Below are 16,036 nucleotides of genomic sequence, written 5' to 3'. Positions count from 1 at the left end.
CAAATTACCTATTTCAAGAAATAGCATCTACTCATCTACCCATTCACTCAAGTCAGAAAGCTCAAATATTCTGGACTCACTTCTCACCACCCACATCTTCCCTAATACCTCACAACCATCCCCCCTCATGTCTTTTCCCACTGCTCTGCTTCTGACCGATTTTTAGTCCTAAACTGCTAGATTAAACTCCCGCAATTTAATGGCTCCAACCTGGTGCCCTGTCAACTCTCAACAGAGATAATTATCATTGCAATTCTTATGATTATCACTTTTCTTTTAAAGTCTTCAATAAAGATTTTTAAATTCTCAGCACAGCAATACCAGTTGCCTACTTACCTTTTCTAACTTCATAACCTGATACTAACAGGATTTCTCACTCTTAAGTGAGAATTATCTTCACTCCTTCACCACCTTTACCTAATCACTCCTACCAACTTTTAAAAATTCACCTTCTCCAGCATGGAAAAGGTATCCTGCTTTGAACTTTCACTGTATGTTCTACATACCTTTATATCATATCACAAATTTTTTACTAAATGCAAGCCAGTTATAGGGATACAAAGGTGAACAAAACACAGTCCTAGACTTTAAGCACAGTGGAGGCAGAAAAATAAAGTCAACTGCAATATAGTCTGATAACTTTCTTTAAACTAACACCTCAGTGTTTATTATATGCCAGGCATCATGCTAAGATTTTTTTCAAATACTATATCATTTACTTCTCCGATACCCTTATGATTCCCACTTTACAGAGAAGGAAAAACAAAAGTTCTGTTATTTACCAAAGGTTCAGTTAAGCTTTAGAATTGAGATATGAATCCAAGTCTGACTCTAGACCCGAAACTCTTAATCACCATGCCTCTATTTCTACTGCCGCAGCATTTAATTCAGTTTCCCCAGTGGCCAACACACAGCAAGTACAAAACGTGTATTTGTTAAATGAATGAACTTGATTGTTGAAGTTCTAAACCAATGACTTAACAGCAATATTACCAATATTTAACATCAATGTTATGGTAATATAATATCAATACGTTATGTATATAATGACAATGTCAATACTACAACCTTTAAGTGGTAGTCTCCTGCTTCAAAGAGTTCAAAAACTAACACTGTTAGTGTATTTGTTAGATACACTAACAAATGTGAAAAGATCAATATCCCAAGTGACTCATCATGTCATAGTTGGTAATACCAAAACACTGGAAATTAATGTCTATCAGAGTCAGACATGTTAAACAAATCATAATATATCCCATATCACGGTCTATCCATATGCTATGGTCTTGGTGTGTTGTCCCAAAATTTGTATGTTGATACTTAATCACTAGTAACCGTATTAATAGGATGAATGACCTTATAAAAGAGATGCAAGGGAGCTGCTTGACCTTTTTGCTCCTTCTGCTATGTTAGGGCACAGCATTTGTTCCCTCCAAAGGAAGTAGCATTTAAGGTGCCATCTTGGAAGCAGAGACACCAAACCTGAGGGCACTGTGATCTTGGACTTCCTAGCTTCCTGAATGGTAAGAAATAGATTTCTGTTCCTTATAAATTACCCAGTCACAGGTATTTTGTTGGAGCAGCACAAACAGAATATCATATAATGGCTATATAGCTGTATAAAAGAATAAGAATGCTCTTTATGTACTCCATGGAATAACTCAAATTACACTAATTGGAAAGAAACGTGGGAAATAATGTGTCTTATGCTACCAAGGGTGGGGGCAGGAAGGATATATGTTTTTAACTTCCATATGCAAAAAACACCTTTGGAAGAACATACAAGAAACTGTTAACACAGAATGCCTGAGGAGTAGGAAACTGGGTGACCTGGGGGTAAAAGAAAGAAGGAGAGACTTCACTGTATCTCTCTGTTTAACCTTTTAAATTTTGAACCAAGTGATTATACTATCTATTGGGGAAAAAAAAAAAAAAAAAAAAAACCCAGGCCAGGTGCGGTGGCTCACGCCTGTAATCCCAGCACTTTGGAAGCCAAGGCAGGCAGATCACGAGGTCAGGAGAGACCAGCTTGACCAACATGGTGAAACCCCATCTCTGCTAAAAATACAAAAATTACCCAGGCGTGGTGGCACGCGCCTGTAATCCCAGCTACTCAAGAGGCTGAAGAAGGAGAATCGCTTGAACCCAGGAGGCAGAGGTTGCAGTGAGCCAGGATGATGCTACTAGCCTGGGTGACAGAGCAAGACTCCGTCTCAAAAAAACAAAACAACAAAAAACTCTCAATAAAATTTTTAAAAAGCAACCAGGCATAGTGGCTCACGCCTGTAATCCCAGCACTTTGGGAGGCCAAGGCGGGCGGACTATTAGGTCAGGAGATCCAGACCATCCTGGCTAACACGGTGAAACCCTGTCTCTACTAAAAATACAAAAAATTAGCCGGGCGTGGTGGCAGATGCCTGTAGTCGCAGCTACCTGGGAGGTTGAGGCAGGAGAATGGTGTGAACCTGGGAGGCAGAGCTTAGAGCGAGCTGAGATCGCGCCACTGCACTCCTGCCTGGGGGACAGAGACTCCATCTCAAAAAAAAAAAAAAAAATTAGCAGGGCATGGTGGCGCATGCCTGTAACCCCAGCTACTCGGGAGGCTGAGGCAGGAGAATCACTTGAACCAGGGAGGCGGAGGCTGCAGTGGCTGAGATCGTGCCATTGCACTCCAGCCTGTGCAACAAAAGCAAAACTCCGTTTCAAGAAAAAAAATTTTTTTTTTAAAAAAAGCAATTTCAGAAATGAAAACAGAAACATCATAACATCCATGACCATAGCTTTCTTGATTGCCATGGTGTCAAAGTGTCCGATACTTTTTTGGAGTCAAATATTTGTTAAATCAATGGACAGTTTACAAAAGTTTCAAATTACCACTGCAGGAATATTTCAAATATATTTTATAAAGAATAGCAAAACTAGTGGAAAATGGTTTTGATTTTCCTGAAAATAGTCATCAGAGCCAAAGATTTGCAGGGCCCCATCCCAGGCCTATTGTTTATCACAGTGTGAAACACCACGAGAATCTGTATTCTTTGAAAAACACCACGATGATCATTTTATTTGAAATCTTATATAATAAAGAAGTTATGGGGATGGGGAGACTTTAGAAAGTTACCCAGAAAAAAACACTTTAAATGAATCAACTGTATACATATATCACTAAAGCTGTTAAAAAAAAAAAAAAAAAAAACCAACAAATTCATGGCTATTAGAAATCCTATCAGTGGTTACCTGGGGCAATAGAAGAAGAACTCCAACAAGGAACAAGAAACTCTGGGATGGTGGAAATATTCTATATCTTGATTAGAATAAAGGCTACAAGATGTGTGTATGCACATCAGCAATTCATTCAACTAAATACTTAAAATCCATGTATTTTATTCTATGAAAGCATACAATAATAAAGTTACTTGATAAGTTGGAAAGCATTTGGAAATGTAGATTCCTGGGTCCCTCTCCCAGAGATTGCTAATCAGTGGGTCTTTTAGTGGGAACCAGTTAATCTGCATTTTTAACTCCAGGCCATGGTTGGCCCTTCAATCATACTTTGGAAAACAGTGACCTAGCATAATGTTCTATGTCCAGTAATTACTGATCATGCTTTGCAAAAATATATAAATTAATGATAAACTTTTAATACAAAAAAACTCTAGGTAATTTTGATTCCCAAGTTTAGGAAATACTAAGAATACTAAGTGGTAGGAGTTCCAGGAAGAAGACGTAAAAAGTAAGACAGTTAAGGAAGCTTGTTCCTTCCAGTACAATGGTTCTCAACCAAGGATGATTCTGCTCCCCCACGTGTCATTTGGCAATGTTTGTAGACATTTTTTTCATTTCACAACCGGAGAGAGCATGTGCTGCTGGCATCTTAGCATGATGACAGGAGGGATGCTGCTAAATACTGTACATGCACAAGACAGCCCTTCCCTCCCCCAAATAACGATAAAACCTCAAATGAGAAACTCTGACCTGGAGCCTCACCTCCAATAAAGCTACCAGAAGTAGTCAGTTGTGACCCAGAGTTAAACAAAACAACAGAATTAACATGTTATAACTTTAGGAAAGTCCATTTTTTACCTCCAGGTCAGTGGGGAAGGAGGAAGAATATCATCTTTATATTTTACATAAGGCAAATAAACATTGAATAAAATGCAAATGACACATGAATACCTAAGACTTAGAAAACTTCAAAATAATGTAAGCAGGAGCAGCTTTAGGCAATTCCCCCAATCACAGGGGATACTTACGAATTATCAGCTTTCAAAGTATAGCATCTTTTAAAGTTAACACTGGCCTAAAATATAATACTGCACATGAACTTTAATATGACAGTCTGTTGCTGCAGCATAGCTTAACCTAGTGCTATGTAAAGTGTGGTCTGTGGACCAGTGAGCAGTCTGTGAATTATCAGTTTATGTCAGAGAAACACAGAAATTTAGAGCATAAAAATGGAAATTTTAATAGCAGAATAATTTTACGTCTGTTGAAACTAGTAATAAAAAATTGGGGCTTATAGTTTATCTTTCTTATTCCATTTCCACTTTTCTTATCTGCAGTATAGTCATGCACTGCATTAAAAATGTTTTGGTCAACAGTGGACAACATGTATGACAGTGGTCCCATAAGATTACAACAGAGCTTAAAAAAATCTATCACCTGTGATGACATAGCAGTCATAAATTTATAGTACAGCATATCTTTTTTTCTAGGCTCAGAAGCACAAACATTTGGCCGGGCGTGATGGCTCGCCTATAATCCCAGCACTTTGGGAGGCCGAGGCAGGAGGATCACTTGAGGTCAAGAGTTCCAGATCAGCCTGGCCAACATGGTGAAACCCCATCTCTACTAAAAATACAAAAATTAGCTGAGCCTGGTGGCAAGTGCCTGTAACCCCTGCTACTTGGGAGGCTGAGGCAGGTAAGCACCTGTAATCCCAGCTACTCAGGAGGCTGAGATAGGAGAACTGCTTGAACCCAGGTTGCGGTGAGCCAAGATTGTGCCATTGTACTCCAGCCTGGGCAGCAAGAGCGAAATTCCGTCTCAAAGAAAAAAAAAAACAACACTTACCATGTGTCATAATTGTCTACAGTAGTCAGTACAATAACAAGCTGTACAAGCTCATAGCCTAGAAGCAACAGGATACAGCCCAGGTGTATAGTAGGCTCTACCATCTAGGTTTGTGTAGGTATACTCTATGATTTCTCAATGTACCCTATTGTTAACAATGCCTAACTGTAGTTTTTAAAATTATAATCTAACCTACTCCGACTGATGTATCTAGTGAGTAGCAAAGCCAAGATTTGCATCCATATCTAACATCAAAGCCTATGTTCTAAATCATTATTAAGATTTTGAACTCAAACCCCAGTGTGTAATCCCTACATCTGGATAGCTGGACTGCACCAAGAGTAAGTCACAAGGATTTAGTGTGTGTCTGGCCTACGGCCTTCAACACTCAATGCCAGCCAAGTTGTCTCTTTGGCCCCTCTTCCCCAAGCCCATGCTTAAAGTTTAGTCTCCTGATCTCTGATGATGCAAAAGGACACATGAAGACAAAAACAAAGAAAAGATTCATCCTCAAGGCCTAAAGCAGAGTCACTAAATGCTACTCTTTTCTTTTGGAAGCCACCATAGTTTCTGGCTATGGGGGATAACATCCTCTCAAACAGAAGTAGGCCTCAGATCTCTCTAACCATGCTAGCTACATGGAGTACAGGATAAATGAATCCAAAATAAGAAAAAGCCACACGGACTAACAGTCTCTAATTTTAAAGTCCTCACACCAAGACCTCCAACCTCTAACATAAGGTTCGAAGACCTTACATTTGACTCATCCATACTGTACATTTTGACCACGATGCCCACCCAGTACACAATACCTGAAAAAAAATGTAACCTCCCTCTAAATATTAAGTGCAATGTCTACTAATGGGTCACAACCTGCAGTCTTCAAAACACTGCTGTAGAGTTCAATGGTCTACATTTAACAGCATGCTCTCATCCAGCGAACTAAACCCATAATCAAACTACCTTAAAATTCTACTCCTTAAAACATAATTTTTATTGTTTCTATTATACAATAAAGTTTGTCTTTACAATGCAAACTTAATACAGAAAAAGAAATACACAAAAAGTTTTTTCTCAAAACTTAGTAAAAGACATAAATCATTAATTTAAAATGCTCAACTTCTAATCAAAAATTGAAGATAGCCTATGAAGTCAAAATGTGAAACACATTTCTCAGCAGGCAATTTAGTCAGGTAGGAATTCACTATCGGCAATTTCCAGAATACAGTCTACAATGAATATGTATATCATCAAATTATAAAAGTCTGCAACTAATCTGCTCTACCACTATCCTTATTCTGACTGGTCCCCTCATCTGATCACTCTCCATTACTGAGACCTTAGAAGACAGAGATGTAACTCTTCTTCCTTCCTCTTCTCCCCAAAGCTTTGTTATTATTGTTGTTGTTGTTGCTCTAGCATATTCCTCTAAATTCTCCTAGGGTCTGTAAGGATTCCTAACTTGCCTTAGACTTGTTCAGAACTTCTGGCATGGATTTACTTAAAATTACTTCTATGGGAAAATGTGCAAATCTGAACAACCAATTTTACCACAAACTTTTGAAATATAATCTTTTAACACTATCTTTCATGTATTATGTATGCATCAAGTATCTCCAAATCAAAGCCTGCAACAAAAATTGTTAAGCTACATTAGAAAAAGACAATATCCTTTCTTTTTAAAGGATAAGAACTAATTAAAACCAACTTAACATAACTTGCTGTTATTTGTTGTGAACTTGAATTCTGTAAGCCTAAGATGTAGTATAATATGTGGTATTTTTAATAATTGTATTATGAAGACCTGGTTCCATCATGTTGTCCCATCACAAAATAAGACAATGCTACCATGCAAATCACCTATGTAGCTTCCACATTTATTTCATAGCTTCACTCAACTCTATCTCCTTTAGTCCCACCCACTGAACAGCTGAATGGGATGAAAGATTGTTTACTGCTCTCCTGCCGCTGTAATCCCCCTCTCCCCAACCACCACCCAAACACCCCTCACTCATTCATTCCCTTGCAGTCTGAAGAAATAAAGAATCCAAGCAGCAATAACTGACTTGGTCATTGTTTATATCCTCCCTTCAGTCTATCAGGATTCCAGAAATTTCATCCCTACCTGTACACCTGAAGTCTAAAATACTCTCCTCCCCAAGTTTGCACGTAAACTTTAGGGGGAAAAACTGACTATACTCATCACCTGCATGTGCATAAATATGTAAAACAGGTTAAATGCTTAGGGATTTAGATTACCTGTTCATTTAGATTCTCAGGGACACTAAGAAAGATATTCTCTTTCATCAAAATAAAGCCAGAAGAAAGAATTCTTAAAGCTGAACTATTTAGCAATAAACTCTCAAGAATTGTAGTAAGTTATTATTTCAGTAACTAAGAAAACACCTGGACGTCACGAATTCTTTCCTAGGACTGTAAAAACCCAAATCTGAAACAGTGTACTCTTCAAAAGTAACTTAGCAAATGGAAATGTCCTAGAAAAATCTCGGTTGCTTATTTCTTACTATACAGACAGCTGAAATGGAACTCAGGAGTGGAAAATGTGAATGAAATGGCCTGTTCTTTTTCCAATATGTGGGGGAGGAAAGGAAATGAAAGGGCTCCTTAAAAGAATAACTGAGAATACTGAAATATTTTCAAAAATTAATTTCCCTCAACTTCGCCACTCCACATCTCCGCTCCCTCCCTTTTCCAGGGACCCTTCCCACCCTTTCTATCTCCTCCGGGGGGCGCCCTTCCCAGGCGTTCTCTTTCCCCTACTGCTAAAAATTAAGCCCAAGTACCAAACCAAACTACCGATTCTCCGTTCTCAAGACTCGCCCGCCATCCACCGGCCTTCCGGGCTGCGCCTGGAGAGAGGCAACCCCGAGAGGCGGGAGGAGGAGCGGGGAGGCGACGCGGTCACTGGAGTTGCTGCTGTAGCCGCCGCCGCCGCCGCCGCCTCCACCGCAGCCTCAGCCTGGTGCATCCTTCTTCCTCCCCGCCGCCGCCCTCCCGGGCTGGCCCACACAGCACCCTTGCCCGAGCGCTCACATTCGTCCCCACCCTCCTCGCCAGGCCCACTGCCCCACGAGGGGACTTCTGCCGAGGGGGATGCGGCCGGGGACAGGAGGAGCGGGGCCGCGGGCGCCGGCGGGCACGGGAGGAGGCTGAGGGAAGGCGAAGGGACGGAGAGAAGCAAGGGCAGAGCTGAGACCACCGCGCTCAGGCTGCTCCGGCCGCGGAGGCCGCGGCTCTCCACCCCGGCCAGGGGGCCGGCCCGCCGCGGCACAGGAAATGCCGCCGCCTCGGCTCTCCTCACGTTCAATTCAAACTGTCACCGCCGCCGCCTCCCCTCCCCCCGATCCCGCCGCTGCCGCGCCCCGGGCCCGCCGTCGCCCCCACCACGGCTCCCCTCGCCGCTGCCTCCTCCTCGCCTCAGGGCGTTCCCCAGCTCGGTCCAGCGGCCGCAAGGCTTCCCGGCATTCCGAGCCGATGACCCCGAGTCGCGGCAGCCCGAAGCTGAGACTCACCCATGGTGCTGCTGTTGACGCTCCTCTCCTCAGCAGCAGCGGATCTCGCACTGACCGACATCCCCTCCCCCCTCCGCGACCAGCCCCGGCGCAGCGCAGCCCGCCGATTCTCCAAAGGCGCCTACGCCGATTTCGCGGCGTAGCTGCCCGGCGTCGCTGCCCTGCTTACGCACGCTACAGGAGGCGGACTCCTCCACTGGCTCTCGCCCGACTCCCGCTCCCTCCTCCGTCCCCCGCCCCCTCAGACGAGGCTTCCGGGCCGAGCGGAGGCTGGCTTCCATCTCGCGAGATTACCCGCTCCCCAGCTCCGCCGCTTCGCTCCATTTCGAGCATGACTTCATTGGCGTCAGCAACGTTTAGCTGTTCGCGTTTAGCCGCCATGTTTAAATTGGCCGGATTTCGCACGACTGAGGTCATGGATACTCAGGCCTCTTTGCGTGTTTCTTCAACACTGCTTCTAAGGTTAACCGCGTTACATTTGTTGCCGAAAATCCTGGTAACGCTGAAAAGGACTAGTCGGTGGGGTGCGAGGGTGGGGTCTTGCCCGAATTAAAGATGGCCGCAGTCAGTTCTGCCCCGCGCTGTTTCACGTCAAGTTTTGGAGCTGCGGGAGCCGCCCGGTTGGCCTCAGCCCCTCCTTACGGAATTGGCGTAAGGCAAAGAGGCGCGGCTGGAAGAACCAGACTGAGAAAGTGCCACAGGGCGGGGGCCGCATCCGCCCCTCGGCTTGTAGCTACTGACCCGACGGCTTTGTGAGTGAAAGTGAGGAGACATTTCGAGGCAGGTGTCTGTGCCCCCATTCATCCCTGTTTCCTCGGCTACCTTGACTTTCGGTGTGAAAAGTGAGGTTAGGCCCTGTTTCCCCGACCCTTCCCTCTCGCTGTCACTCTGGTGGCCTGGCACAGCCTCAGAGGTCGGCCGCTGTAGCCCCCATTGCGGACTCTGCTGCCACCTTCGTATTGGCTCACCTTGTTGGGGCCCGATTCAGTCCTCTTGGAGCTCACGCTCCAGTTGAGAAAATGAACGGACGCAGGAAACTACTGGATAAGAAAAGAGTAATAAAGGGCTACGATTGTGTGAGTTTCTACTGTAGCGATGAATGTCGCTGTCATTGGAACCTTCCCCAAGTGCCTTCTAGTGAAAGCCTTTCTTCACTCGGAATAACCTGTGGTCTTTTGTACGTTTCTTGAACGTAATGGCTCTCGGTTGTATTCTTCATGCACATGTGTTACTTTTCCTGTTTAAGTACATGTTAAAGAAATGTGTATGTTCCTGTTTAACTGCATGTTAAAAAAAAAAAAAAAAAAAGTATGTGTATTTCTAAGTTGTGAGCACGTGCAAGAAAGTTCAGAGCAGAATAGCTTATATTAGTGGAACAATAAATGTCTACTAATAGAATGGATGAATAAGTGTCATTGTTGAACGAATTGAACATAAACTAAACAAAAAATCAGTGAACTAAAGCTACCGGTTTTCATATGGATAGAGTCATTAACCCAATATTGAGGAAGAAAGGAAAAGGCAAGTTGCAGGAAGATGTATATATGACATACCATAAATAAAAGTTTAATAATTACAAAAAGGTAAGATCAAACTAAAAATCGTATAAGGAAACGATAGATAACAAATTCAGAATACTAGTTACTTCCAGAGAGGAACAGAAGGGAATGTAACAAGAAGGGTTCATTTGTATCTGTAACGTTTATTTTCTACCAGAAGTATCTTGAAAATGTGGCAAAACATTAAGCTAAGTAGAGGGCACATGGGTGTTCACTTGTAATTATTTCCTTTACTGTTCTATATACTTGAAATATTTCCGAGTAGTTTTTTTTAAGAAAAGAAACTTACAGAAGCAACTTATTTGTATCTTGTTATTTATGCCATTTCGTAAGTCTACATTTTTACTGAACTGGTTATGAAGTCTGTTGCAACTTATCTGTTCAATCATTGCTTTAAGTTTCTGAAACTTCAAATGAACTTTTACTTTGGGAAATGTTGTTAAATTTCTATTTTTGAAAGAAAGCGGTGTAGCAAGGAGGGTAACCCGGAGTCAGACTGCCTGAGTTCAAATCCCAGCTCTCTATTTATTAGGCTTGCAACCAAGAACAAGTTACTTAAACTTTTCTGTGATCCAGTTTCCTTGTCTGTAAAGGGAGATAATACTTATCTAACAGGATTTTGATAAGAGTTAAATAGACTAATACATGAACACGGTGCTCAGTCAATGCTTAGTAAATATTGCCTAAATATAGATTATTTTAAAATATAAAATTAAAGCAAATACTTTTATTAATATAACCTAATAGTTTAAAGGAAGTAAATCTTTGCCTCCCATCTCTATTGATAATATTTCTTTGAGGAAGATCTCTTAATGGGTATGAAAGAGGTGAATTGTGTTATTTTGTGCTATGAAAATGGATAAATTCTTAATATAAATAATATTAAATTCCTTGCCTAAGGTTTGTTCATGGTCTCCTACAAACTCCACCCCACACTATGATAGCTTCACTGTTTTTCACCGAAAATTACATGGAGTGGCCAGGCGCGGTGGCTCACGCCTGTAATCCCAGCACTTTGGGAGGACGAGGTGGGCAGATCACGTGAGGTCAGGAGTTTGAGACCAGCCTGGCTAACATGGTGAAACCCCGCATCTACTAAAAATACAAAAAATTAGCCAGGTGTGGTGGCACATACTTGTAATCCCAGCTACTCGGGAGGCTGAGGCAGAAGGATCACTTGAACCGAGGAGGCGAAGGTTGCAGTGAGCCCAGATAGCACCACTGCACTCCAGCCTGGGCTACAAGAGCAACTCTTAAAAAAAAAAAAAAGAAAAGAAAAAAAAGAAAATTATACAGAGTGTTACAGGCAATGAAATAATGATATTCTGAGGAACTTTCTTTGTAGGGAGGTTTAATAGCCAGTGTTCTATAATGTATATACGCGTGTGTGTTATGGAAATTATACGTGGTGCATGAGGAAAGATAATTGTATTGATTTTATGATCTCTTTATTGCACTGTTTACTATATTTGTTAATAAAATACAGCCTAGACTTTAACCTACTGATTCAGAAACTGGTTTTAAAAAACTGATCTGAATTCTGGACAGACCATATAGATGGTTTCCACCACATGTTTACGGTGTCCAAACTCAGGTGGGCCTTCAACTTTACCAAGCAATGCTTGTTCCCCTAGTTGTGTCTCTCTTGTTTTCCACAACAGCCACTTCTGATTTTCTCCTTATTTTTCAAACCATTCCCCTCACTTATTCTCAAATAAGAGAATAGAAGAAAATAGAAACCATCAAAGAGGAACTCAGGCTGAGCATGATGGCTCATGCCTGTAAGCCCAGAACTTTGGAAGGGCCAAGGTGGGCACATCACCTGAAGTCAGGAGTTCGACACCAGTCTGGCCAACATGATGAAACCCCATCTCTACTAAAAATACAAAAATTAGTCAGATGTGGTGGGTGCCTGTAATCCCAGCTACTAAGGAGGCTGAGGCAAGAGAATTGCTTGAACCAGGGAGGCGGAGGTTGCAGTGAGCCAAGATCGCGCCACTGCGCTCCAGCCTAGGTGACAGAACCAGGCTCCGTCTCAAAAAAAAAAAAAAAAAAAAGAGGAACTCCAACAACTTTATGCCTCCATACTCATTCTTTCAAGTGTCACAATAGATTAGGTACCCCCCTGTCTGAGGCACATATCTCTGCCAGTTCCCTGTATTCCATCTCTTTGTGCTCATTCTCTAGATTCTCACTCCTCCTGCCTTTCCAGGAATTGCAGTCAATGGGTTCTTTATTCAACAAGCTTCTGGATTCTGCAACTACCACTCCACTGAAATTCTCAACAAGGTCACCAAGAACCTCTGTGTTCAATCTAGTAGACCCTTTGTCTTATTTTCCTTGACCTTTCTGCAGCATTTGATACGAGAACCCTTGGCCTTCTGCATTCATATGCCTTGATTTGTGAAACCACACTTTCCTAGTTTTTCTCCTAGATCTCTGTGTCTTTATTTTACCTTTCAGGACCCCCTTCTGGCTGTCAGATATCCATGAACCCCAAAGTTGTGTGCAGTTTGTTTCTGTCTCACTTTTTACATTCTCCTTTATGTGGTTTCATTCACCTCCCTGGCTTCAGCCACCATATGTATACTAGTAACTCCTAATGCAAATTTCTAGTCCAGTTCTCTCTTCTGACTGCAAATCTACATGTCTTACTGCCTTCAAAATATGTCCTGATGTTCCAAGGTATCTCAAATATCCCAAACTAAACTCTTTATTTTACCAGCTTTTATTTTTCTAATCTCTAAGTGGTATCATCAACCCAATTTTGTAAACCAGAAATATGGGTATAATACTCAGCCCCTTTCTCTCTCTTACCTCCTACAGCCATTAGAAAGTCCTATCAGTTTTTCCTTCTCAACTCTAATTTTCCATTTCTCTCCGCTTCATTACTATTCTATTTAAGCCAATATTATCTCCTGCCTCAACTCCTTGCAGTAGCTTTTCTGGCCTGTTATACTGCAACTCATCCTTCACATTGTACCCAGAGTGACCTTTCTAAACTTTAACTATGTCAGTCCCCTGTTTAAAGTCTTAAAATTGGCCGGGCGCGGTGGCTCAAGCCTGTAATCCCAGCACTTTGGGAGGCCGAGACGGGTGGATCACGAGGTCAGGAGTTCGAGACCATCCTGGCTAACACGGTGAAACCCCGTCTCTACTAAAAAATACAAAAAACTAGCCGGGCGAGGTGGCGGGCGCCTGTAGTCCCGGCTACTCGGGAGGCTGAGGCAGGAGAATGGCGTAAAAACCCGGGAGGCAGAGCTTGCAGTGAGCTGAGATCCGGCCACTGCACTCCAGCCTGGGCGACACAGCGAGACTCCGTCTCAAAAAAAAAAAAAAAAAAAAAAATCTTAAAATTTTCCCTGAGGAAACTTGCATGACACATTCCCTCATTTCTGGCTAATCTGCTATACCTTGCTCACTCTAAATCCTAGTACGCCCTACTGCTCCCACTTCACGCTCCTTTTTACACTTTCATTCCTTACCTGGCTTTTCCTTTAAGTCTCAGCTTAACCACCATTTTCTCTAAAAGTCTTCCTTGATCACTAAAAACTAGGCTAGGCACCCTCTCACCTTCCATAGTATCTTGTGTTTACTCCTATGGTGGTTCTAGTAGCAGAGTTTGTAAATACTTGTCTCTCTTCCATTTAAGAGAGACAAGTCTAAGTCTAAACTCCTTAAAGTCAGGATCTCTTGTCTTGTCCATTTCTGTAACCTCAGCACCTGGCCCAGGATATAGTATTCATTACTTTATTCAACAGTTGCTTCTTGAGTAATAATTGGATACTAGGCACTAGCACAGTGGTTAAAGTGTGGAATGGGGAAACCTCAAGAGGGATTCTCTTGAGACATGCCAAGGGGTCAATGTCTTAATTACAAAAATAAGACGTATTTTTTACCTTTTTCGTTCCCATTCTTTTGTGAGCACACTGTCATTTTCCAGAGACTGCGAAGTGTGATACTGCAACAGCTTGAATGCAAAAACAAAATAATCCAGCTACCTTCTATTAAGCTAGACATTAAAGGGGTTTGCAAAAATGCAAAGCAATGACACTCCAAACGGTTTCTTTGTTGTTGTTTTGGAAGATACAGTTATTTTTCATCAAAATATATTTTTTACATTATCATGTAATGGTTTATTGCTATTTGATGAATTTTAATGAATTGGTTTTTTAATGAAGTAATATTTTAAAACAGTTTTAATTTTTAATACAGTAAATATCAATAGATATATTTCACATGAAGAAACACTCTTTGGGGTTCTCGATAATGTTTGAGAATGTAAAGGAGTACTGAGACCAAAAGTTTGAGAACTGCTGCACTAGCACATATGTGAGCTCAATGTAGACGTGTTAAATAATTAGTGAATGTCAGTTTGCCAAAACTCCGGCACACAGCTGCTTAATGTTTCTTAATAAAAGTACCTCCCAAATGCCCAGACTTCATATCTGAACAGGTAAAAATATTGCCCAGATTTAATATTTGAATATGCAAAGTGAAAGTATTCTTGAGGTCAATGTGCTTTGTCAACTATGGAGTGTTATGCAAATATTCTTGTTTTAGTAATTGTCTATGATAAATATGGACCAATATTCTAGCTGGTAGTAGAACCAGGATTGCCTATGATAACCTGAAGCTGAGAATTTTTATAGCCAGCCATTTCAAACATTAATTTCATTTCATCCATGTAACAATTTTATGAAATAGGTATTAAACCCACTTTTTAATTGAGTAAAGCAAAGTTCAAAGAAATGAAATGATTTCCTTTTAGGTCTTAACATTTTATAAGGCTCTGAGACAAGGTTCAGAGAACTCATACTTTTCCAATACATGAGATCTCAGGTGAAGAGATTTATTTCCCTATTGTCCTGAATCCTATCCTTTATTTGCTGGACATTAGTCTGGTGAGAGGGTAAGATAGTTGTTACAATTTTCAGGTACTTTTTTACCTTTGATGCAAGAAGAAGGACCAGGGAATGATATTAGGTCTATATGAAGGTTCAATTTGAGGGCCTACTCAGAACATAACAGTAAAAATGAGATGGCACCTCTCAGAGAACAGATCTGTCCTGTTTTCTACATTACCAAAAATTAGCACACATGGTCAGGTTGAGTGGTGGAGGTGAAGCTTGAGACTTCAGGTGTGTGTTTTATGAACCAGGTTAGGCAATCTACAATATTTTGCTATTAACAGTAATATCCAAGTATCCAAAAAGCCCTTGAGTGCTTTATATTCCTCCTTTGAAAGATATTGGAAGACGATTGAGAAATTATGTGGAAAAGAAAGAGCCATTAACTAAAACTTTTTTCTCGTGAAAATTAAAGATATGTAACTTGTTCATAAAAGCTGCAACTAGGGCTGGGCACAGTGGCTCACGCCTGTGATCCCAGCACTTTTGGAGGCTGAGGCGGGTGGATCACGAGCTCAGGAGTTTGAGACCAGCCTGGCCAACATGGTGAAACCCCGTCTCTACTGAAATGCAAAAATTAGCTGGGCGTGGTGGTGCATGCCTATAATCCCGCTACTGGAGAGGCTGAGGCAGGAAAATGGCTTGAACCCAAGAGGCGGAGGTTGCAGTGAGCCGATTGTGCCACTGCACTCCAGTCTGGGTGACAGAGAAAGACTCCGTCTCAAAAAAAAAAAAAAAAAAAAAAAAGTTGAAACTAATTTAGTTCCATATGAATTAATTTTTTAAAATCAGATTTAAAATATGAAAACTCTTCATTCAAGATATAGCCAGCCCTCCGTATCTGTGGGTTCCACACCCATGGATTCAACCAACCACAGAAAAAAATTTTTTTAATTGTGTCTGTACCGAACGTGTACAGACGTATTCTTCTCATTGTTCCTTAAACAATATAGTATAACAGCCA

General features: G+C 41.5%; 1 protein-coding gene across 1 annotated transcript in view; it reads right to left on the bottom strand.

Annotated features, from left to right (window-relative positions):
• The window catches only part of SEPTIN7 (septin 7), a 105,170-nt gene extending 96,321 nt beyond the window's left edge, over window positions 1-8,849 (bottom strand). The window contains exon 1 of the mRNA XM_050785488.1: window positions 8,604-8,849. Within this exon, the coding sequence (XP_050641445.1) occupies window positions 8,604-8,664 (61 nt within the window). The 5' untranslated portion in view covers window positions 8,665-8,849. The remainder of the gene's footprint in view (window positions 1-8,603) is intronic.
• Window positions 8,850-16,036: the final 7,187 nt, after the last annotated feature.

The sequence above is a fragment of the Macaca thibetana genome, chromosome 3, assembly GCF_024542745.1.
Source record: "Macaca thibetana thibetana isolate TM-01 chromosome 3, ASM2454274v1, whole genome shotgun sequence".
NCBI classification, from domain to species: Eukaryota; Metazoa; Chordata; class Mammalia; order Primates; family Cercopithecidae; genus Macaca; species Macaca thibetana.
This window is presented reverse-complemented; position numbering and strand designations above follow the sequence as displayed.